The 22,853-nt window shown below is 39.7% G+C and overlaps 1 protein-coding gene across 2 annotated transcripts in view; it reads left to right on the forward strand.

The window, feature by feature from the left end:
- Positions 1-201: 201 nt before the first annotated feature.
- Nup205 (nucleoporin 205) overlaps positions 202-22,853 on the forward strand; it is a 71,543-nt gene continuing 48,891 nt past the window's right edge. The window contains exons 1-10 of one of the 2 annotated variants that reach the window (XM_048340280.1): positions 202-331; positions 7,482-7,624; positions 8,972-9,143; positions 11,160-11,304; positions 11,947-12,106; positions 13,320-13,548; positions 14,841-15,005; positions 18,336-18,511; positions 21,405-21,521; positions 21,695-21,832. In XM_048340280.1, coding sequence (XP_048196237.1) covers positions 304-331; positions 7,482-7,624; positions 8,972-9,143; positions 11,160-11,304; positions 11,947-12,106; positions 13,320-13,548; positions 14,841-15,005; positions 18,336-18,511; positions 21,405-21,521; positions 21,695-21,832 — 1,473 coding nt within the window. In that variant the 5' untranslated portion in view covers positions 202-303. The remainder of the gene's footprint in view (positions 332-7,481; positions 7,625-8,971; positions 9,144-11,159; positions 11,305-11,946; positions 12,107-13,319; positions 13,549-14,840; positions 15,006-18,335; positions 18,512-21,404; positions 21,522-21,694; positions 21,833-22,853) is intronic. The other variant, XM_048340281.1, reaches the window with a different exon arrangement.

Below are 22,853 nucleotides of genomic sequence, written 5' to 3' on the forward strand. Positions count from 1 at the left end.
ACCTTCGCTCACCGCTACAGAGAAACTACAAGTCCCAGCATGCACTGCACGGTGACGTCCTCCCGAAGGCCTGGAATCTCCGAAGGGTTGCTCTCATGTAAGTGAATGGAAATGGTCCCAGGAAAAATAGACGATTGTCGCGTAGAGCACATCTTTGGCGTCTTTTCCTTGCCTTGGGTCGGCCGCGTGCGCTGTTCCCTCGGGCCGTCGGGGGTATCTTTCTGTTCAGGCGTCACTGTGGGCAGCCTCATCCTTTCCTGGGTCCTCCATGCGGCCGGAGGGCTCCGTTAGTACACCTCCAAGATGGCGACGCTGTTGGCGGTAAATTCGGGTGAGTGCGGCCCGGCATTAGAGAAAGGATGGGACAGGGCGATGGCCGGCTCTTTAAGGGAAGGGTCCGGGGCGGTGAGGTTCTTCGGGGTCCCGGCCGCCATCTGTGTGCGCGGCGCCTGCTTTCCCCTAGCTCTGGGCCTGGAATCCCGCCCCTGCCCAGTTTGAATGGCGCGCGGCGGCGCTCAGCTTCCGAGTGGGCCTGCAGTCCACGCCGGGAGGCTGCGCGGGCTGCGCCGGCCGTGCCGCCTCGGCCGGGACGGAGCCTGGATTCCCACCCTCCCGCTCCTTTATGTCTGCAGCTCGGGTTCCTCCAGGAGCCTCGGCAGATCTCTCGCAGCGAGGCCCGAGAACCCGACGTGTGTGTGTGTGTGTGTGTGTGTGTGTGTGTGTGTGTTGCCCTGCGTGTGTGTGTGTGTGTGTGTAGCCTCGGCAGATCTCTCGCAGCGAGGCCCGAGAACCCGACGTGTGTGTGTGTGTGTGTGTGTGTGTGTGTGTGTGTGTGTGTTGCCCTGTGTGTGTGTGTGTGTGTGTGTTGCCCTGCTTGTTTCGGGGACCCAGCTTATGCCTCCCAATTCTGCGTGTGTGATTCCATCCTTGATCTTAGAGGGAGGCAGAACGCCTTTTGGTGATTTTACACCACACACACACACACACACACACACACACACACTTTGTCACAATTTCTATGGTGTACTGGTTGCTGGCTTGCTTGTGAAGGCAGAGACGCCAGAAAACCTGTGTCTCTGTCTAGGGCGGAGAAGTCCCAATTTCCTGCTTAGGATGTTAATCCCTTGATGGAGATACACTTAAAATTCTTAGGCGGGTTAGAAGATCTCTTTGGCAGATGATGTCTTTGTAACAATCGTTGTGGTAGAGGTGGTTCTCCATCTTTCCGTGCTGATTCCGGGACTTGAACTCTGGACCTTGAGAGAGTTCTCACATGGATTTCTTTTCTTTGCTCTTCTGGACTGTCATTTGAGCCACACCTCCAATCTGGCATCTTTCTGGCTAATTGAAGAATGGTAACAGTATTATAATATTATATATGGTGTAATGTATAATATACAAATATGTACTGTACAAATATATACTATGTATTGTATTATATATAATAAAATAGTATAATACAAAGTAATACTCCATATTGCTTTCCCTTCCTCCCAACTACATAAATTTAAAAGCAAGGCTTCAGTCTTATTGTTTTGTACATTTATTTGGCATATACTTATGAATTATTGAACAAGTCTTTGAAGGAAAAGATTTAAAAAACGTTAACAGCTACAAAGAGGATACATTGTACAATAATGACTAAGACTATGCATTGTACAATAAAGACTTAGAGTAGATCTTAGCACCAGTGTCTCATGCCTGTAATTCTGCCTACTCAGGAAGCTGAGATCTAAAGATCATAGATCAAAGCCAGCCCTGGCTTTGATTCCTTAAGAATAACTCTTATGTCTAGTTAACCACCAAAAAAGCCAGAAGTGGAGCTGTGGCTCAAGTGGTAGAGCTCTAGAGATAGCACTGAGGTACTGAGTTCAAGACTGTGTATGGCACACATACAGAAACACACACACACACAAAACATATACATGCAAAGAAATATTATGCAGCCTAAAAGAAGGAAAAAAACCTGACATATGATACAACATGAATGAATCTTGAGGACATTATGCTAAATGAAATAAGCAAATCACAAAAGACAAATACTGTATAGTTTTACTTATATGAAATATGTGTAAGTAGCCAAAGGCAAACAATAGAATGATAGTTTCAAGAAACAGGAGAGGGAGATGGGAGTACTTGTTTAATGGATATAGTTTAATTTTTGCAAGGTGCAAGTCCAAAGGTGCCTTGGAAAACAATATGAATATATTTAACATTACTGCACACTTAATAGTTAAGATGACATCATTTCTTATTATCACAACAAAAAAATGTCAAATGTCTTAGAGTTATAAAAAAGAAAAAAACCCAAAGAAGCTGTAGAGTTTTTTTGATCTTTGAGTTTCAAGCTACATGACTCATTAGTATTGTGACAGCTATCATTCCTGCAATATATACTCTGAGAGGCTTGTGAGTAGCTATTAACATGGCTAGTTAGTCCTATGATAGTTGTCAGTCCTGTCCCACTTTCAGTAGTGACTATTTCAGACCTGTGCTCCACAGACCTTTAACCTGCAGCTGACCTAGAGAAAGTACAAGCCAACAAACCTAGATCATTTGCACCCTTTTGAACCAGATTCCTTCTGTGTTCTTACCTAAGGTACACCTTACCTTTTATTTTCCTCTTGGTACCCCCTTCTCTGTCTCTTGCTCCAATTTATTAAAAAAATTATTTTGGTGGTGTTAAGGTTTGAACTCAGTGCCTTGGACTTTCTAGGCAGGTGACTTACTACTTGAGTTATGTACCTAACTCTCATTCTCTCCCCCCCCTCCCACCTGTCCTGCTTTGGTTCAGTTGTTATCCCTTTTTTCCTCTTCACAGCCAGACCTTTCATAAGATTTTTCACTATTCACTGCTCCATTTCCATACTTCTATCCCTGTACCCATTCTAGCCTGATTCTATCTTTCTAAACAGCTCTTAATAAGATGGCCATGTTCTTGTTTATCATGAAGTCTGGTAGGTGTTTTAAGTCTTCATCTTGCTTGGTCTTTTAGGGTACATACCAGAGTCCTGAGCATGATCTAGAAAGCCCTGTCTAGAGTTGGCAGTTGCCTTCCTCTCCCAACCTCTGTTTTGTACTGTTCTTGGCTTCTTCCATTCTTTGACAGTGTAGAGTTACCTCTAGCCATGGGAACTCATTTGCTGTCTTCTCTTCCTGGAACATGTCTTTACTTCCTGACCCTCAGTTAACTCCCACTTTTATCTTTGAAATTGCAGCCCAATCATCATTTCTGAGTCCTTCCCTCCCTTGATTTCTCTTTCTGGACCATATTATTTGCTGCCTTGCCTGGGACAAGGCATGTACACAGTTGGATAACATAGTTATATGTAGTTGTGTGATTGATGTTTTCCCATGTATTCTCTGCTCACGAGTACCCCTTATGTGCTGGATAATTGTGAAAATAAGTTATATTGCAAATGTTGGAAAACATAAGGAAAATGGAATTCTAAAGGAAAGTGAGCCATATATTAAAAATAAACATTTGCTTTAGAAAAATAACTTTTCACTTATAATCAGTCACTAAAAAGGTATTTACTAAAATTGGACAAATTTAAAAACCTTTGTTAATGTTAATGATGGGTAAAGTATTCCAGTATATATGATATGATGTGTGTGTGTGTATGTGTATGTGTGTATTTTGATGTATTATTGGCTGCCTCCATAATAAGGGGGAGAAGGAACGTTCTCTACTATTCACTGAACTTAGCTTATTGTGCAAAATATGTGTAATTTAAGAACATTTGTTCTTCATAAGTCCTGGTGTGTGTGTGTGTGTGTGTACATGTGTATGTGTACTTTTTTTTCTCCTGGTTCTGTGGCTTGAATTCGGGCTAGGACTTGTCCCTGACCTTCTTTTGCTCTAGGTGAGTGCTCTACCACTTGAGCCAGAGTGCCACTCCCCCCCCCCCCTTTTTTTTTGAGTAGTTATTGGAGATAAGCGTCTCTGGGAGGTTCATGCCCTGGCTAGCTTTGAACTGCTATCCTCAGATCTCAGCCTCCTGAGTACCTAGGATTACAATCGTGAGCCACCAGTGCCTGGCCTATTGTGTAGTAAACATGCTAAAAGCCAAGAATAAACTTTTTTTCTTTTTTTTTTTTTTTTTTTGCCAGTCCTGGGACTTGAACTCAGTCCCTGGCTTCTTTTTGCTCAAGGTTAGCACTCTACCACTTGAGCCACAGTGCCACTTCTGGCCGTTTTCTATATATGTGGTGCTGGGGAGTCGAACCCAGGGCTTTTCGTGTATACGAGGCAAGCGCTCTTGCCACTAGGCCATATTCCCAGCCCCAAGAATAAACCTTTGGTAGCTATTAGGGTGAGATGGGTTCTCATTGTGCACCCCCAGGCAGTCCTGGCACTTGTTTTTTTATACAGCCCCAGCTGATCTGCTTTGGCTTTCCCGGATGCTGGTATTACAGATATGTCAGCCATTCATCAGATTTCTGAAATACTTGTGGTAAGACCTGCTTCTCATTTGCCTAGAAGTCTTTTCCTCTCCCAGTACCAGAGAGTTGACATCCTTTATGCTCTAAACTGAGCTGCACAGTAATTTATGACACCTTCCCTTTACATCTGTGCCATTCGGTTATCCATTCTGACTCTGCTTCCAATGGGTCTTTTCCAGCTGTTTTACTCCCCTTACCTTCCATTAGCTTTCACTTTGTTTCTGATACTCTCTGTTCTAGTACAACCTCATCAGACACCATTCTTCTACATTGCTAGTTTCATTTTGTCAGGTCTACGGGTTGAACATCTCTTAGCTGAAATTGGTTGGGACCAGAAGTGTTTGAGACTGTAGGATTTTTTTGTTTTTATTTTAGAAGGGTGCAGACTGCTGATTTAACATCCCTAATTTAAAGCATGAAACAACTTCCTCTTCTTCTTTTTTTTTTTTTTTTCCCCAATCCTGGGGCTTGAATTCAGGGACTGAGCACTGTCTCTGAGCTGTTTTTGCTCAAGGGTAGCACTCTGCTACTTCAGCCACAACACCACTTTCGGCTTTTCTGTTTATGTGGTACTGAGGAATCGAACCCAGGGCTTCATGCATGCTAGGCAACCACTCTACCACTGAGCCACATTCCCAGCCCCCAAAGTCTGAAACTTCTTGAGCATTACATTGGGGCTCCAACTTTTTAGATTAGTGCTGCTCAATCTGCATTGAAATACTAGGCTCGAACCTTACTCTTTCTGTACCATTAAAGGGCCAAGAAAATGGACTGCGGGAAATAACTAAGACTGAAGGACGGGCTGGGAATATGGCCTAGTGGCAAGAGTGCTTGCCTCATATACATGAGGCCCTGGGTTCGATTCCTCAGCACCACATATACAAAAAATGGCCAGAAGTGGCGCTGTAGCTCAAGTGGCAGAGTGCTAGCCTTGAGCAAAAAAGAAGCCAGGGACAGTGCTCAGGCCCTGAGTTCACGGCCTAGGACTGGCCAAAAAAAAAAAAAAAAGAAAGAAAAGATTGAAGGACAGTCAATCATTTTAGCAGCCCAGAAGTTTGACTTTTGTCTGTGTATCCAGAGTTCATTAGGTCCCATTAATAGAATTTTCTAATGAAACTCGGAAAAGACACAGAAGTAAGCTATATCTGCATAGGTATTCATGTTTGTTAGCATGTTCATCACTGGAAATTTATGTGATAAGGCTGTATTTTTTTGTTGTCTGGAGATAGGAACTTAGTATGTTGCCTAGCCTGGTTCAGCTTCCCAAAGCTGAGACTATTGGTGTGTACCATCATGTCTGGTTGACAGACTCTATTTAAAAAAAAAAAAAAAAGAATCAGAAGGGCTGGGAATGTGGCTTAGTGGTAGAGGGCTTGCCTAGCATGCATGAAGCCCTGGGATCGATTCCTCAGTACCACATACACAGAAAAAGCCAGATGTAGCACTGTGACTCAAGTGGTAGAGTGCTAGCCTTGAGCAAAAGAAGCTCAGGGACATTGTCCAGGCCCTGAGTTCAAGCCCCAGGACTGGCAACAACAACAACAAAAAAATTAGAAGATTGGCGAGACAACCAGGGACTTGGATGAGCTCTCTGTATATGGATGAGTTATGCATGCTGAGTCCCATTCTCTTTCATCCCCATCTCAAAGACATGATAGATCACTTCATGGCCTGATCTCCCTGGTGCTGGGAATTGACTTCAGGGCTTGCACGTGGTAAGCATGCTACCACTGAGCTTCAGGTGCTTCCTTTCATTTACTCTGGTAGCATTTATGTACTTCTGATCTCCCAAACTTGATTTGTGTTTTCTGTATTCAAATCAAATCTTAAGACTTTACACATGCTAAGCATGGGTTCTGTTACTCAACTTTTCTTCTTTTTGCTGGTCTGTGGCCTGAACTCAGGGCCTGGGCTCTGTCCCTGAGCCTCTCTGTGCTCAAGGCTAGTGCTTTACCACTTGTGCCACAGCACTACTTCCAGCTTTTTCTGTTTGTGTGAAACTGAGGAATAGAACCCAAGGCTTCATGCATGCTTGGCAAGTGCTCTACCGCTAAGCCACATTCCCAGTCCCTATCCCTATTTTTTTTTTTTTGCCAGTCCTGGGATATGGACTCAGGGCCTGAGCACTGTTTGTGGCTTTTTTTTTTTTTTTTTTTTTTTTTGCTCAAGGCTAGCACTCTACCTCATGAGTCACAGTGCCACTTCTGGCTTTTTCTGTTTATGTGTTGCTGAGGAATCAAACCCAGGGCTTCATGCATGTTAGGCAAGCACTCTACCACTAAGCCATATTCCCAGCCCCTCATTCAACTTTTGAAAGATTGAGATTTATTCTCTTAATTCTCTGTGATTCAACCTTACTATTTATCATAGGGTATAAATATTTTTAGGTAAGCAAATGTAACTTATTTCAGTCATAGTTGCTTCAGCTTGTGTAAATGTGATCTTTAGTTCATCTTTCACCATACTCTTTAGCAAATATTTCTGACATACCTACATTCATCTGAAACATTTTCACTTTCCAAGTATTATGTACAGGTATACTTTAACCTAGTGGTTAGGGCAGACTGCCTGGGTTCAAGTTCTGCTTATCTAATGTGACCTTAGGTAAGTATTTTGACTTTTCTTCCTCAGTTTCTCCATTTGCAAAATTGGACAACATAGTACTAAACTCATAGGGTGTTGTAATAATGCACTCGGAAAGCTTAGGGTAATGCTTGAATTACCTAGTTTATCTCATTTAAAAACCTACATGCCTTAGGAGTGGATGATACTCCTATTTTATACATAAGGAGGTGATTTTTCATGTTCTAGGTCACATAGCTCATAAGGTAAAACCAGGCTCAGCCCATATTCAGTTTAGTTGGATTTATTTAGCTTTACGTTAAGTTAGAAACCATGCTTATGTTGTTGCTTAACAATTGTAATAAACTATTATATTAATTTGGTAAAGTGACTAACAAGTAGATGATAGCCTTACATTATTATCTACGTATATGTTTTATTTAGAACTTAATTTATTTATGTTTTTCTTTAAGCTGCTAGCCTATGGGGTCCTTACAAAGACATTTGGCAAACGGTCGGAAATGCCCTTTGGAGAAGACAACCTGAAGCTGTCCACCTTCTTGACATGATTTTGAAGAAACACAAACCTGATTTCATCTCTTTATTCAGAAATCCAGTAAGAAATTTCTTTCTGCTTTTTAGATTTGTTTCTTCTTTTTCTTCTAAGGGATTGAAAGAGCAAGTGAGCTCTTAAACTATTCCAGTGATTCAGTTTTCATTTATATATTTATTTAGCCAGTGCTAGGGCTTGGGTCTCAGGGCCTGAGCACTGTCCCTGGCTTCCTTTTGCTCAAGGCTAGCACTCTGCCACTTGGGCCACAGCACCCCTTCTTGCTTTTTCTGTATATGTGGTGCTGAGGAATCGAACCCAGGGCTTCATGCATGCTAGGCAAGCACTCTTGTCACTAGGCCACATTCCCAACCTCACTCATTTTCTTTTAAAATGTAATTTTTCTTAGGAACAATTATCATTTTTTCTTTTTAATCATAAAATAGTAGTCAGTTTTTTTTTCTTGCCACTAGGCCATATTCCCAGTCCCTCAACCTAAACTTTTTTTTTTTTTGGCCAGTCCTGGGCCTTGGACTCAGGGCCTGAGCACTGTCCCTGGCTTCTTCCCGCTCAAGGCTAGCACTCTGCCACTTGAGCCACAGCGCCGCTTCTGGCCGTTTTCTGTATATGTGGTGCTGGGGAATCGAACCTAGGGCCTCGTGTATCCGAGGCAGGCACTCTTGCCACTAGGCTATATCCCCAGCCCTCAACCTAAACTTTTTAGATTTGTAATCTATTTGATAATTCTGTACTATACACTATAAAATTAATACTTGAATACTTTTTTTTGTGTGTGCTGGTAGTGGGGTTGAACTCAGGGCCTGATTCTCACATTTAGCTATTTTTGCGCAATACTTGAGCCATAACTTCATTTCCCACTTTTTTTGCTGGCTAATTAGAGATAAGAGTCTTCTGGGCATTTCTGCCTGGGCTGGCTTTAAATAAGGATCTTCAGCTCTCCACCTTCTAAGTAGCTAGGATTAGGCTTTGACCAACTGGTATTTGACTCAGTTATTTAGTTGACTCAGTTATTGAGTCGAATTTTTTTAGGAAATAAGACAAACATCTAAAGTATGGCTCACTCTACTGAGTAATTCGACAATTCCTATGCCCATTTGTTAGAATTTGAAGAACGTAAAAAAATTTTCTTTATTTTAGGCATATAATTGGACAAAGCTGTTTTGTGTGTTTCAGTTTAGCAGAAACAGTTTAGGTACTATTAGTAGTAGAATTGAGAAGTTAAAAGTAATACAAGATGTTAGTCATAAAGTTCCATTTCTAGATTAAGTGATGTGAAGTATTCTGTCCTGTCACTAGGCTGCATTGCCATGTATAAATTGCTGAAGACAATGCTTTAGGACTTTGTCTCCGATGTACTATTTTCATTACTTGATTAGAGTTTTATCATTCTAGCCAAAGAATGTTCAGCAGCATGAGAAGGTCCAGAAAGCCAGTACAGAGGGAGTTGCCATCCAGGGCCAACAGGGAACCCGACTTCTTCCTGAACAGCTCATTAAAGAAGCCTTTATTCTCAGTGACCTTTTTGATATTGGAGAATTGGCAGCTGTGGAGCTTCTCCTTGCTGGTAGGTTGACATTTAACCGAAACTGTGAAGGGAGTGCAGAATTATAGTCAGTGTACTCCATACTTTAAAATGTAAGATGACTTAGGTTCAAAAATAGTCCTTTTTTCTTCTTTTTTTTTTTTTTGGCAAAATAACTGTTAAGGATGCAGTTCATTTGACAAAACTATTCAAAATTATTTCCTTTTGTTTACTTTTGATTAAAATGAAGGTGTTAGCTTAATAATCAGGGTTGTTAATGTTAATCATCTGCTTTAATGTAGGGAGCCTTTTACATGTTAACTTCAAGGTGGTTTCATCTTCAGAGTTTTGTAGTACAAATTGTATATTGTCATACATTGGTAGGAAAGTAAGGTTATGTTTTGGAGGGCATGATTCGGATAATACAGGACTAGGTAAAAATAATGAAACAAGGCAATGGTACATAGGTGAGATATAGCTGGGGGTAATTCTAGTTAAGGTACTTGAGGAAGGCCTGTCTGAGATAGGAGACATTTGTGCTGAGGCCTAAATGATGAGGAGGTAGCAGTCCTGCAGCCCTGTTGGGGAAGGGTTCCTGACACAGCAAGTTCCAGGTGGTGAAAGTGAGGGCAAAGGCTTGTTGTAGGGCAAAAAGACACCTGGGCTAGGGCATCGTGAATGAGGGTAGAGGAAGTCAGATTGTATTGGGCATTGTAGGCCGTGAAAGATAATTGAATTTTATTCTGTGTTTTTTTTTTTTTTTTTTGCCAGTCCTGGGCCTTGGACTCAGGGCCTGAGCACTGTCCCTGGCTTCTTTTTGCTCAAAGCTAGCACTCTGCCACTTGAGCCACAGTGCCCCTTCTGGCCGTTTTCTATATATGTGGTGCTGGGGAATTGAACCCAGGGCTTCTTGCCAAAGCACTCTTGCCACTAGGCCATATCCCCAGCCCTGGATTTTATTCTAATGACAATAGAAAGTTGATAACAAAGAGCAACTTTGAAAGAATAACTTTGAAATTAATCTGTGGCTGCACAGACGAGGTATTTGAAGAAAATAGAGATGTTTTGGTTGAACAAAAGTTTAAAGTTTCTAACGATATCATGTAGCTATATAAATCCTATTTGACTTAAGAGAATGAGGAAGATAATTTGCATTTCTGGGTGTTAACTTGGAATTTTAGCTCAGAACTTAACAAAAGTTTCTTCTATACCAAGCGTGTGAATATTAAGATAAATAAAACAGTGCAAAGTTCCACCTACTAGTTAAAGGAGATGTGCAATTTTGACACAACTCATTGTAGTCAAGTTTGTGCATGACTTAGTGACACTAGGTCAGTAGGAAGGGGGTTAGATTCACCCTGGCTTATTACAGATATGTCTTTATAAAGTAGATGTTTCAAAAGGAGTAAGCATCTGTAAGATGCAATAGGGCATAGTCAGGAGGACAAACGCCATCAAGCAGAAGGCATTGCCTGTCCAGGAGGGAAAAGCAAGGTGATGAACTTGGGAAGTTGAAGGGAATGCAATGGAGGGGTGATTGGGAGAGAATGGAAGAAAGCTGTAGGAGTCATATTGAAACTATAGGAAAGGAACACTAAAAAGACCAAGTAGAAAAGACCAAGTAGAATTTCTTCAAGTAAGAGCTGATTAAAAGGATAAGGGAACTTGAATTGAATAAAAAAGTCTAATCTCAGAGAAGACTAGGAAAAGAAGTTTGCAACTATTTGAAAGATTCATGTGAATAAAAATAAAATGGGCATTGGATAAAATTGGGTAACAGTAGACAAAAATGGGGTAACATGGTGTGTATAAATGAGAGAGGTCATGGAAACTGAGTGAGTTGGAAAGTGGAGAACTTCCTGTTGGTGCTCGTGTTCATTTGGGCATGGGTTGGATGGCCTTGTGAGTCTGCTGGGACTCGGTGGGGAAAGAAGAGGACAGGACCGCACGGTTCCCTAAACTGAGATCTTATGGTTTTTTGAAACGGGTATTGATAACGGGATTTCTGCCTAATCCTAAATGCATTTGTGGTTATTGTTTCTCAATTTCCTTTCCTAGGTGAGCACCAACAGCCACATTTTCCTGGTCTCACCAGAGGATTAGTAGCTGTTCTTTTATATTGGGATGGAAAGCGATGTATTTCAAATTCCCTGAAAGCCTTGGTACAGTCTAGACGAGGAAAGACATGGACTCTAGAACTCAGGTCTGTTTGCTTGTTCGGATTTCAGAGGGTAATTTGAAATTACTTGAAGAATTGCAGCTTTAGAAATAACAAAAATTTCTACATATATGTCATTTCAGTGAATTATGTAATAAAGACTGGTTAATATACTCCTTTATTCTATCAGAAGTGACACAGAGGTTAAACCCTTTTATTTTGTTTACAGCTAAGTAAGTGATTTAGAAACTCGTTTATCCTTTTGGTGAAAAAGAATTTTATTGAGTGAGAAAGCACTGGACTGCACCCAAGGTCAGGTTCTCAAGATGCAGCCTTTATCATTAATAACCTCGAAATGATAAAAAAAAAATAACAAAATAGCTACACTTTATCCTAGTTGTTTTCAATAATGTGTTATTGTGGGCTGGGAAGGTGGCTCTGTGGTGGTGTGCTTGCCTAGCATACACAAAGCCCTGGGTTCGATTCCTCAGTACCACATACACAGAAAAAGCTGGAAGTGCCAGAAGTGGTGCTTTGGCTCAAGTGGTAGAGTGCTAGCCTTGAGAAAAATAAGCTCAGGCCCTGAGTTTCAAGTCCCAGGAGAGGCAAAAAAAAAAAAGTGTTAATGTTAAAAGAGAATTTACTATGTCAATGTAAATATAATTTTCTATTTCTTTTTCATTACAGTCCAGAGCTTGTCTCCATGACAACCCGCTTTACAGATGAGCTAATGGAGCAAGGATTGACTTATAAAGTCCTTACTCTGTTGTCACAGATTGATGTGAATAATGAATTTGAGAAACTACAGCGAGAGAGAGGATTGGGCAGTGAGAAACATCGTAAAGAGGCAAGACATCAATTTATGTGTTGTCCTTTTCAAATCACAAGTTATGACAGTTTGAATATCCTTGGCCAGATGCAGTGGTTCATGCCTGTAATTCCATCTCCTGAGGGAGGATTGCAGCTTGATGCCAATCTGGGCAAAACATTTGCCAGATTTCCATCTTAATAATCTAGATATGGCATCTGTGATACAAGCTACATAGGAGTCATAGTTAGGAAAATTGTGGTCCAAAACATGAGACTTGAAAAATGGGAACATGTGCAAGGGGTAGAATGCCTGCTTAGCAATCACAGAGTCTAGGTTCAAACACCAGTGCCACAAAAAAGGAAGAAAAAGAATGTTCTTGTAACATAAACGAAAGAAACATGCTGCAACAAGAAATGTATCCAACGCCTAACGTATGAAACTGTAACCTCTCTGTACATCAGTTTGATAATAAATAAGAAAAAAAAAAGAAACATGCTGCACTTCAAAGTATATAGTAGCAGTGTCTGAAATCGATTGGGAGTTGTTATATATAGTTATTTTGTTCCATTAGAACTTTTTTCCTGAAATGAATTCTTCAAGGAATTAGTCTTAAGTACTTTAAGCATGAAGAATTAGAAATAGGATTTGTTCAGAATCCAGAGATGAGCTATTAATGTGGATTTAGATAGGTTTATTGTTTTAACCCTGATAAATAGTTTGCTTTTTTTTTTTCTTTTTTTCTGTGGAGTTCCTGGGGCTTGACCTTATGGCCTGGGTGCTGTTCTTGAGCTTTTGTGTTCAAGGCTAGTGCTGGACCACTGAGCCACAGTTCCATTTCCAGCTTTTTTTTTTTTTTTTTGGGCCAGTCCTAGGCTGTGAACTCAGGGCCTGAGCACTGTCCCTGGCTTCTTTTTTGCTCAAGGCTAGCACTCTGCCACTTGAGCCACAGCGCCACTTCTGGCCATTTTCTGTATATGTGGTGCTGAGGAATCGAACCCAGGGCCTCATGTATACGAGGCAAGCACTCTTGCCACTAGGCCATATTCCCAGCCCCCATTTCCAGCTTTTTAATGGTAAATTTTGGAGATAAATCTCACAGACTTTCCTGTCCCAGCTGGCTTCGAACCATGATCCTCAGAGTAGCTAGGATTACAGGCATGAACCAGCAGCATCTGGCAGTAGTTTTCATTTCATGTGACTGGGCTTCACTGTGATTTTTTTACACTGATCATCATGTTTTCATTTCTAGGTTTCTGATCTCATTAAGGAGTGTAGACAGTCTCTGGCAGAAAGTCTTTTTGCCTGGGCTTGCCAGTCTCCATTAGGCAAAGATGATACCCTCCTCCTTATTGGACATTTGGAAAGAGTGACAGTTGAGGCTAATGGCTCACTGGATGCTGTGAATCTGGCTCTTCTAATGGCTCTTCTGTACTGTTTTGATATCAGTTTTATAGAGCAAAGCACCGAAGAACGAGATGGTATTTTATATTTTTTAATACTTCTTATTACAAGGTCTTGCTGCTTGCTCAGATTGATACTGAACTAGAAATGTGTCTGTCTTTGCCCTAAGTGCTGAGATTATAAGTGTCTTCTATACCATACATTTACTTTTTTTTTTTTTGCCAGTCCTAGGCCTTGAATTCAGGGCCTGAGCACTGTCCCAGGCTTCTTTTTGCTCAAGGCTAGCACTATACCACTTGAGCCACAGTGCCACTTCCGGCTTTTTCTATATATGTGGTGCTGAGGAATCGAACCCAGGGCTTCATGTATATGAGGCGAACACTTTACCACTAGGCCATATTTCCAGCCCCCATACATTTACTTTTAAAAATCAGATCCTGGGCTGGGAATGTGGCATAGTGAAAGAGTGCTTGCCTAGTTAGTATGCATGAAGCCCTGGGTTTGATTTCTTAGTACCACATAAACAGAAAAGGCTGGTTGTAGTGCTGTGGCTCAAGTGATAGAGTGCTAGCTTTGAGAAAAAGAAGCCCAGGGACAGTGCTCAGGCCCTGACTTCAAGCCCCAGGATTGGCAAAAAAAAAAAAAAAAACAACCCAAGAAACCAACAACCAAAAACCCAACAAAAATCAGATCCTAAATTGTGGTGGTAACATTTAAGAAGGGCAATACTTTACAGTGGTCTGTTTTGTTCCTGTGTGTCTTCTTCATCTCAATTTGAGTATTTAGCCAAAAGATCATATTTAATATTAGGGATGTAACTCAGTAATGGAAGGTTTGCTTAACATATATGAGACTCTGATTTTCAGTATCACAAAAAAAGTTTGTTACTTATCCCTGTGGGATTTTTTTTAAACATTTGGAATAGAGATGTTAAAGATTATTTAACACGTATTTCTAAATTATACAAGCCTAATTTACTGTAATTGCTTATTTCTTTACCATTCACATTTTGAAAAATTTCAGGCAAACAGAATGCTGACTAATTTTAGTAGTGATTCATCTTTGATTTATCATTTCTGTGAAATCAGTATTTTGACTGTTAGATAGCATTTATTTGTACTTCAGAACTTACAGAGGAAATGGGTGGCTCTTTTTTCTAATTTATATTAGACTTATGAAAATAATCAAAATGATTTAAAATAGACGGCTATTGTTTGTTTCTTTGTTTTATGTGTGAATACTGGATAATTATGTCCTTTTTGATATGCCAAACATTAATGTTACTTAATTGAAATGGTTCAGATTTTCAGACCTACAGAAGTGAGAATTTATGCACCTTTGGGTTTGTGGTCTGTTCTTGTGTTTTCAGATGTGATTCATCAGCTTCCACTACTGACAGAGAGGCAGTACATTGCCACAATTCACTCTCGTCTTCAGGACTCTCAGCCTTGGAAACTGCCTGGGCTTCAAGCCACTGTTAGACTTGCCTGGGCACTGGCTTTGAGGGGAATATCCCAGTTACCTGATGTGACAGGTAAAGTATAGATTATTGTGCCTCAAGAAACAGTCTATCAGTAGTTAATAAACTTTAGAGGGGAGATAATACATGAAATTTTATAAATTGTCTGAAAATAAATTCTATAAATTATTTCTCTGGTTTGAATCTAGTGACAAAGCTCTTTTACCTTCAGAGTAAGAGTTTATTTATTTTTTTGTGCCAGTGCTATGGCTCAAACGTACGGCCATGGCTCTGTCTCTTACTTATTAGCCTTTTCCTCAAGATTAGTGCTCTGTCACTTGAGCCATAGCTCTACTTTTAGCTTTTTGGTGATTAATTGGAAATAAGAGTGTCATGGACTTTTCTTTTCAGGCTGGCTTTGAACTCATTCCTTAGATCTCAGCCTCCTGACTAAGTTGGAATACCAGTGTGAGGTACCAGTACCTAGCCTAGAGTAAGAGTTTAAAAGATTAAAATTCAAAATGGAGCCGGGCACACACCTGTAATACTAGCTACTCAATAGACAGACCTGAGGATCATGGGTAGAAGGCCGGCCTGAGCAGGAAAGTCTGTGAGACTCTTTATTTCCAGGTACCACCTTCCTCCTCCCCCTCAAAAAAAAGGGGGAGGGGCTGGAAATAGATCTGTGGCTTAAGTGGAAGAACGCTAGCTAGTCTTGAGCAAAACAGCTCAGAGACAGTGTCTAAGGCCCTGAGTTCAGTCTCCAGGACTGACAAAAAAAAACCAAAACAAACAAAAAAATGAAACTAACGAAAATAACATTCGAGATGGCATTATCACTTTTTAGTGGCAGGGATTTGAATGGGCTTTACTCTCACATATACTATATCCTAGGCAAGTGCTCTACCACTGAGCTACATCCTCGGCTTAAATTTTTTTTTTTTTTTTTTTGGCCAGTCGTGGGCCTTGGACTCAGGGCCTGAGCACTGTCCCTGGCTTCTTCCCGCTCAAGGCTAGCACTCTGCCACTTGAGCCACAGCGCCGCTTCTGGCCGTTTTCTGTATATGTGGTGCTGGGGAATCGAACCTAGGGCCTCGTGTATCCGAGGCAGGCACTCTTGCCACTAGGCTATATCCCTAGCCCGTGGCTTAAATTTTTAAAAAAATAATTTAATATTTTATACATTATCCATCAAGTTCAAGCCCCAGAACTGGCACAAAAACAACAACAAAAAATATATTAGAAGATTATTTGGAACAATGAAGACTAGGAAGATTTTGACATCTCTATAGCATATTCTATTCTGCATTCATATAGTTATCATACTAATAGAGTATTTCCTCCCAAGATGCAAATTATGCTTTCATTGTAATTTGAAGCCTTAGAATTCTCACTGCTGTTTTTTTGTTTTGTTTTGTTTGTTGCCAGTCCTGGGCATTGGACTCAGGGCCTGAGCACTGTCCCTGGCTTCTTTTTGCTCAAGGCTAGCACAGCACCACTTCTGGCCATTTTCTATATATGTGGTGCTGGGGAATTGAACCCAGGGCCTCATGTATACCAGTCAAGCACTCTTGCCTCTAGGCCATGTTCCCAGCCCCTCACTGCTGTTTTTGTGTCACATGTTTTTAGGCTTTGTTCAAGCTTATAATCCATGCCTTATGTATTGTAATCTTAGTAGGTATCAGCAGATTCCAGTATCTTATCAACTGTGTGATTGCAGAACATTTTGTTCACTACTATCAGGCTGTTTCTAACGAGTTTTCAGAAATCTTATTTTGTGGTAGGAGTCTTTCTTTGAACACTTTATTAAAAAATATGCAAGTAAGTAGACAATTAGCTTTTTACATTCATATACAAATTCTGTTCATCAATCCTACATTCCCTTTTCACTTATGTCTTTATTACACTGCTATTCTGACATGAAATACTCTTTAAACATTTAAGTGTTCAGGCTACCTAATGTACATTTGTGACCTTACTTAAGACAATAAACATTAATTTTCAGTAAGTATTATATATTTGATTTCTTTGATAGGTCAGCAGAACAAACTGTATAGCACTTCTTTTCGAAAGTCAGATTGCCATAAAATGACCTAGCAGTTTTAAATTTGAAATTTAACAGAAACAATTAGTAGTGTGTTTCTAGATGGAAGAGTGCAACAGTACTTACAACAGACTAGTAACAAAAATTCAAAATCAGATCAAACCTCTAGATCAATCTCCCAGCCTTTGCTATATGTAGAGAAAGGATGATCTATATTGCTGGGATGCAGTGTCAGGCCACATTGTGGGAAAACCTATGGTACAAAAATCCCTCTTCATTTACTAAAGGGAAAGCAAAAACGATGTGTGGAAGTTGGGTGAGTTATTGCAGCTCTTTTTTTTTTTTTGCCATTCCTGGGGCTTGACCTCAGGGCCTGAGCACTGTCCTTGGCTTCTTTTTGTTCAGGGCTAGCACTCTGCCACTTGAGCCACAGCGCTACTTCTGTTTTTTTCTACACATATGAATGATGCTGAGGAATTGAACCCAGGGCTTCATGTATGCGAGGCAAGCACTCTACTACGAGGCCATATTCCCAGCCCCTGCAGCTCTTGTTTTATAGACCTTATTTGAGTCTTTATTCAAGCAAGTAGATGACAAAAGATAAAGGTCAAAACACCTTTCATGGCATTTATGAAACAGTTATAAATTTGACCATTCCTTGTGTGTATTTGAAATTGAGAAATTATTTTTTAAGAGGTGGTAATGGATATTGTGTGTATTCATGTGGTTTGTTTCTTAAGTACTTTTTGAGTTGCATATTGACATACTTAACGGGCAAATGTTAAAATGTCTAAAATTTGCTTCAGTGTAGTAATAATAGATGGAGAGGAGAAATATAGATTAAATAAATTGATAGTACTAAAATGAAATGATGGACTTGTGGATGGATGTTAATTGTTGGTATATAGCTGTTTTAAATTTTCCAAGTAAAGCATATAAAAAAAATTATAGGTAGGCCAGTTTATGTTTAAGGTTTTAGCTGCTCGGTTACCAAATTAATAGTTACTTAACTGATCTTTCCTGATTGACTTGAAGATTCTTTTTTAAACCAGCAATTTACAAGATTCATTCTGATTAAAGCCTCAACATAATTTTAATGTATTAATGTTCGGTTAGTAGTTCTCTGATGACATCTGTTAACATTAAACATCTCTAAAATAATCTTCATTTCATGATGTTATTAGGAAGAACATATGTTTTCCTAATGTACTTTTTCCGTAGTTCTTTTGAGCTTGAATTAAAGTAGTTCATTGTTTGTTTTTATACATAATACACTAGAAGTTTGGAAAGCACCATTCACCCTAACTTAATAATTTTCTCTGCTTTTTCTTTTCTCTTTTTAAAAAAATGTATATTTCTAGCTCTGGCTGAATTCACAGAAGCAGATGAGGCAATGGCAGAACTTGCAATTGCTGACAATGTTTTCCTATTCCTCACTGAATCTGTAGTGGTGTCTGAAAACTTCTATCAGGAGGAATTTTATATTCGAAGAACCCATAACCTCATCACAGATTTCCTTGCACTCATGCCAATGAAGGTAAAAGTTATAATATATGAGTCTAGTAAGAATTAATGGAAGCATTTTGTAAAATAATTTTAAACTAATTTATTAACATATTTTAGAATCTAAATCTTTTAATATAGATTAAAATTTCATAGCGTATTACAATTACAGCTTGTGGTTTATAAAAATAAAATAATATGAATTCCATTATCTGAGAAACTATTTAAAAGAAATAGCTGACATTGTGAATGGTTTATAATAAGGAAGAAGTAAGTAAATGAAAACGTGTCTCTGGGTAGAAAACTAGTAACTCCCTGCCACTCAAAAGATCTATGCTTGGGCTGGGGATATGGCCTAGTGGCAAGAGTGCTTGCCTTGTATACATGAGGCCCTGGGTTCAATTCCCCAGCACCACATATGCAGAAAATGGCCAGAAGTGGCGCTGTGGCTGAAGTGGCAGAGTGCTAGCCTTGAGCAAAAAGAAGCCAGGGACAGTGCTCAGGCCCTGAGTCTAAGCCCCAGGACTAGCCAAAAAAACCAAAACAAACCCAACAATAAAAGATCTATGCTTATGTAATACAATTGGTTGGTCCTCCTTGTCTATAGGCTCCACACTGCTGTTTCACCAAATCTACAATGGAAAATATTTGGACAAAAATTGTATCTGTAATTGAACATACACAGATTTCCCCCCACTCATCATTATTCTGTAAATAATATGGTATAGCAATTTATGTAACATTTACATTGTATTAGATATTGACCTAGAGGTGATATAAAGCATGTGGAAGATATGTATAGGTTTAATTCAAATAAGATGCAGTTACTCTTGAGACAAGTTTACTATAACTTGCTGTGTGGCCCAGGCTAGCTTTGAAATCATGATCTTCTTGCATTAGCACCCTGAGTGCTACCATGTTTGGCCAGTATATTATTTTATGTAAGAGATTTGAGAATATATGATTTTGATGCCCATGAAGGGTGGTGGAACTAATCTTCCATGAATACCAAAGGACAACTTTATATTTATTTATGATTTGAAGAGGCACAGTGGAAAAAACTCATTCTACTGATAATTGTTTCATGAGTGGAAAACATTTTTTTCTACAACAGCTATTTGGTGTGTGATGTTAGCTAGTATTGCTGTTTATGTTGCTATGCAAAAAGCTAGATTTATTGCCTATAGAGGCAGAACTAAGAAACTAACAAAGAAACTATTTCTTTGGCAAGGCCAGATCAAATGATTTTGAGTGCCTATGTGACTCTCAGGCCAGATATTACCCACCTGTAGTTATTAGACTCTTGATTATGTATGGGCTTGAACATGAGTACAGGTAATGTAACAGATCTAAGAAGCTAATATAATGGCTACTTTTGGATTGATGTACTTATGGTCCATTTCTTTTTTTTGCCAGTCCTGGGGCTTGAACTCAGGGCCTGATCACTGTCCCTGGCTTCTTTTTGCTCAAGGCTAGCCACAGCTTCACTTCTGGCCTTTGTTACATATGTGGTGCTGAGGAATCGAACCCAGGGCTTCATGTATACGAGGCAAGCACTCTTGCCACTAGGCCATATCCCCAGCCCTAAAAATAGGTTTTTGAAGCCATTTCAGAGAGCTTCTGTAAGTTAGATGCTATGCCATTTTGTGTCAGAGAAGCCATCAAAATGATAGCAAGAAGTAAATGAGAGAAAACTACCTCCTGTGCATATTATCAAATTATGTGTGAATTAAGGAAAAGGAAAGTATCCTGGAGTGTTTGGTCTTGTGAAATATTGTTCAGGTTTAACGCAAAATGCAAAAGCAACTGTACGAAGAACCACCATTAGTTTCTAGTTTAAATTTTCTGTGGTCAGAGAATATACTTAACATTTGTTTTATGAATGAGAATATGGCTTATCTTGGTAAGTATTCTGTGTATACCTGAAAGAAACATATAATCTGTCATTTTGATGAGTGGTTTTTTTTTTTTTTTTTTGGCCAGTACTGGAGTTTGAACTCAGGGCCTGGGCACTGTCCTTGAGCTTTTCTTGCTCAAGGCTAGCACTCTACCACTTGAGCCACAGCACCACTTCTAGCCTTTTCTGTTTATGTGGTACTGAGGAATCAAACCCAGGGCCTCATGCATGCCAGGCAAGCACTCTACCACAAAGCCACATTCCCAGACCCATCAATGAGTGTTCTGTAAATAATTAGATCAAATTACTTGCTTCTGTTGCTTAATTTTTCTGTTGGTTTTTTTGAATATTGATAGAAAAGAAGTAGTTTCATATTTCTTTTGGCAAGTACTTTGGGCAATTGTCCTAAGACAGTGATTCTCAGTTGTTCTTGTCACGATTTGTAGTGTATTATTACTAATGTGTAGATAGTTCCAGAGATGCTAAATTTCAGGAAATCAAAATAATCCAACCCAGAGAAAACATATCCAAAATGTCAGTAACATTTCCATTGGGAAGCAGGGACTAATCTCAGGTTTTGTGTTATGGAAAATTCCTTGAAGTTTTTATTTATTTATTTAACTATTTTTTTTTGTCAGTTGTGGGGCTTGAACATGGCTAGTGCTCTACCACTTTGAACCACAGCACTACTTCTGGTTTTCTGGTGGTTAATTGGAAATAAGAGTCTTTCAGCATTTCCTACCTGGGCTGGCTTTGAACTATGATCCTCAGATCTCAGCCTCCTGAGTAGCTAAGATTTCAGATGTGAGTCACTAGTACCTGGCTACAGTTTCAAAGTATTACACATTACTGGTAATCATATTGAAGTAAAATTCCTAGCCTATTTTTTTAAGTCACTAAAGCTAAATAGGTCTTAAAAGTATGTTTTTCCTTGGATGAAATTACTTGAAGACAGTTACTTATTTCCTGATTTCATTGTTACTAGCCCGTGTATAAGATATTTACATATTAAATCATGTGTGATAAATAGGTGAAACAACTGAAGAATCGTGCGGATGAAGATGCACGAATAATTCACATGAGTATGCAGATGGGCAATGACCCCCCTATTTCACTTAGAAGGGATCTGGAACACTTAATGCTCTTGGTAAGTCATTCTAGTGAGTATCATCTCATCTCTTCTTTCCATTTATTTTCTTTTACTTTGTAAGATTTCATTCCTTTTATTTTATATTCACAAGGGAATTCAGTACTTTGTTTATTTAAGTAATGTTGTTTAGTTACCATCATTTCCCCACAGTCTTTGCTGTCTCTTTACAGATTGGTGAACTATATAAAAAAAATCCTTTTCATTTGGAGCTTGCCCTAGAATATTGGTGTCCTTCCGAGCCTTTGCAGACTCCCACTATCATGGGTTCTTATCTGGGGGTGGCTCATCAGAGACCCCCTCAACGCCAGGTGAGCTTTTAGGCTTCTCCCTCTGTATTCCAGTATGGTAAATATGAATTTTGAAAATGTTATTTTCAGATGTTACTGCTGTTAACTCAGATGAGTACTGCTCTAACCTTGAGAAATTTACCTATTTCCTTTGACTTAGAAAAACTTGAAACTATTAACATTTAAGTTACTGTCATTTCGAATTTTATGTAATCAGGTCTGCCTTACACCCTAGATGGGTGTCATTATTAGGAGCAGAAAAGTTTCTAGTCCTTTTATGTATCACTTATTTGAATTCTATTAGTATTTTAGTTTATTCTCTATAGGTTGTCAGTAACCAAAATACATAAATCTTATCAGGGGAAGTGTGAATGTTAAAGTAAAAAGCTTTCAGGCATAGAAGTTTTCTTTTTGGCCCTGTTCCTGTGTCTTGAACTCTTGTCTGGGTGTGCTTTTGTGCTTAAGGATAGTGCTCTGTGTCTGAACCACAGCTTTTCTTGAGTAGGGAGTATAATGGGTGTGAGCTACCAGTGTCTGCCTGGCTTAGAAGTTTTTTTTTTTTTTTGGCCAGTCCTGGGCCTTGGACTCAGGGCCTGAGCACTGTCCCTGGCTTCTTCCCGCTCAAGGCTAGCATTCTGCCACTTGAGCCACAGCGCCGCTTCTGGCCGTTTTCTGTATATGTGGTGCTGGGGAATCGAACCTAGGGCCTCGTGTATCCGAGGCAGGCACTCTTGCCACTAGGCTATATCCCCAGCCCGGCTTAGAAGTTTTAATTGATGGCATCATGTCTGAGTCTTCAGATAATGTCAGCAAGGGGCCGTTTTCTGTGGCTGTATCTGAAGTATTATTTATGTACAGGAGAAAACCCAAAACTTGCCATGTAAGGCTCATCTTTTTGGGATTTCTGTTTAGAAGTTTTCGTGGTGTGGAGTTTTCATGTTTTCTGCCATCTAGTATCAGAAGCCTCTTTATATTTTAGTATATTACTTACATGTATTGTTTCAGTTTTTCCCTATTAAGGAAAGTATTTCAGAGAAGAATA

The sequence above is a fragment of the Perognathus longimembris genome, chromosome 2, assembly GCF_023159225.1.
Source record: "Perognathus longimembris pacificus isolate PPM17 chromosome 2, ASM2315922v1, whole genome shotgun sequence".
NCBI classification, from domain to species: Eukaryota; Metazoa; Chordata; class Mammalia; order Rodentia; family Heteromyidae; genus Perognathus; species Perognathus longimembris.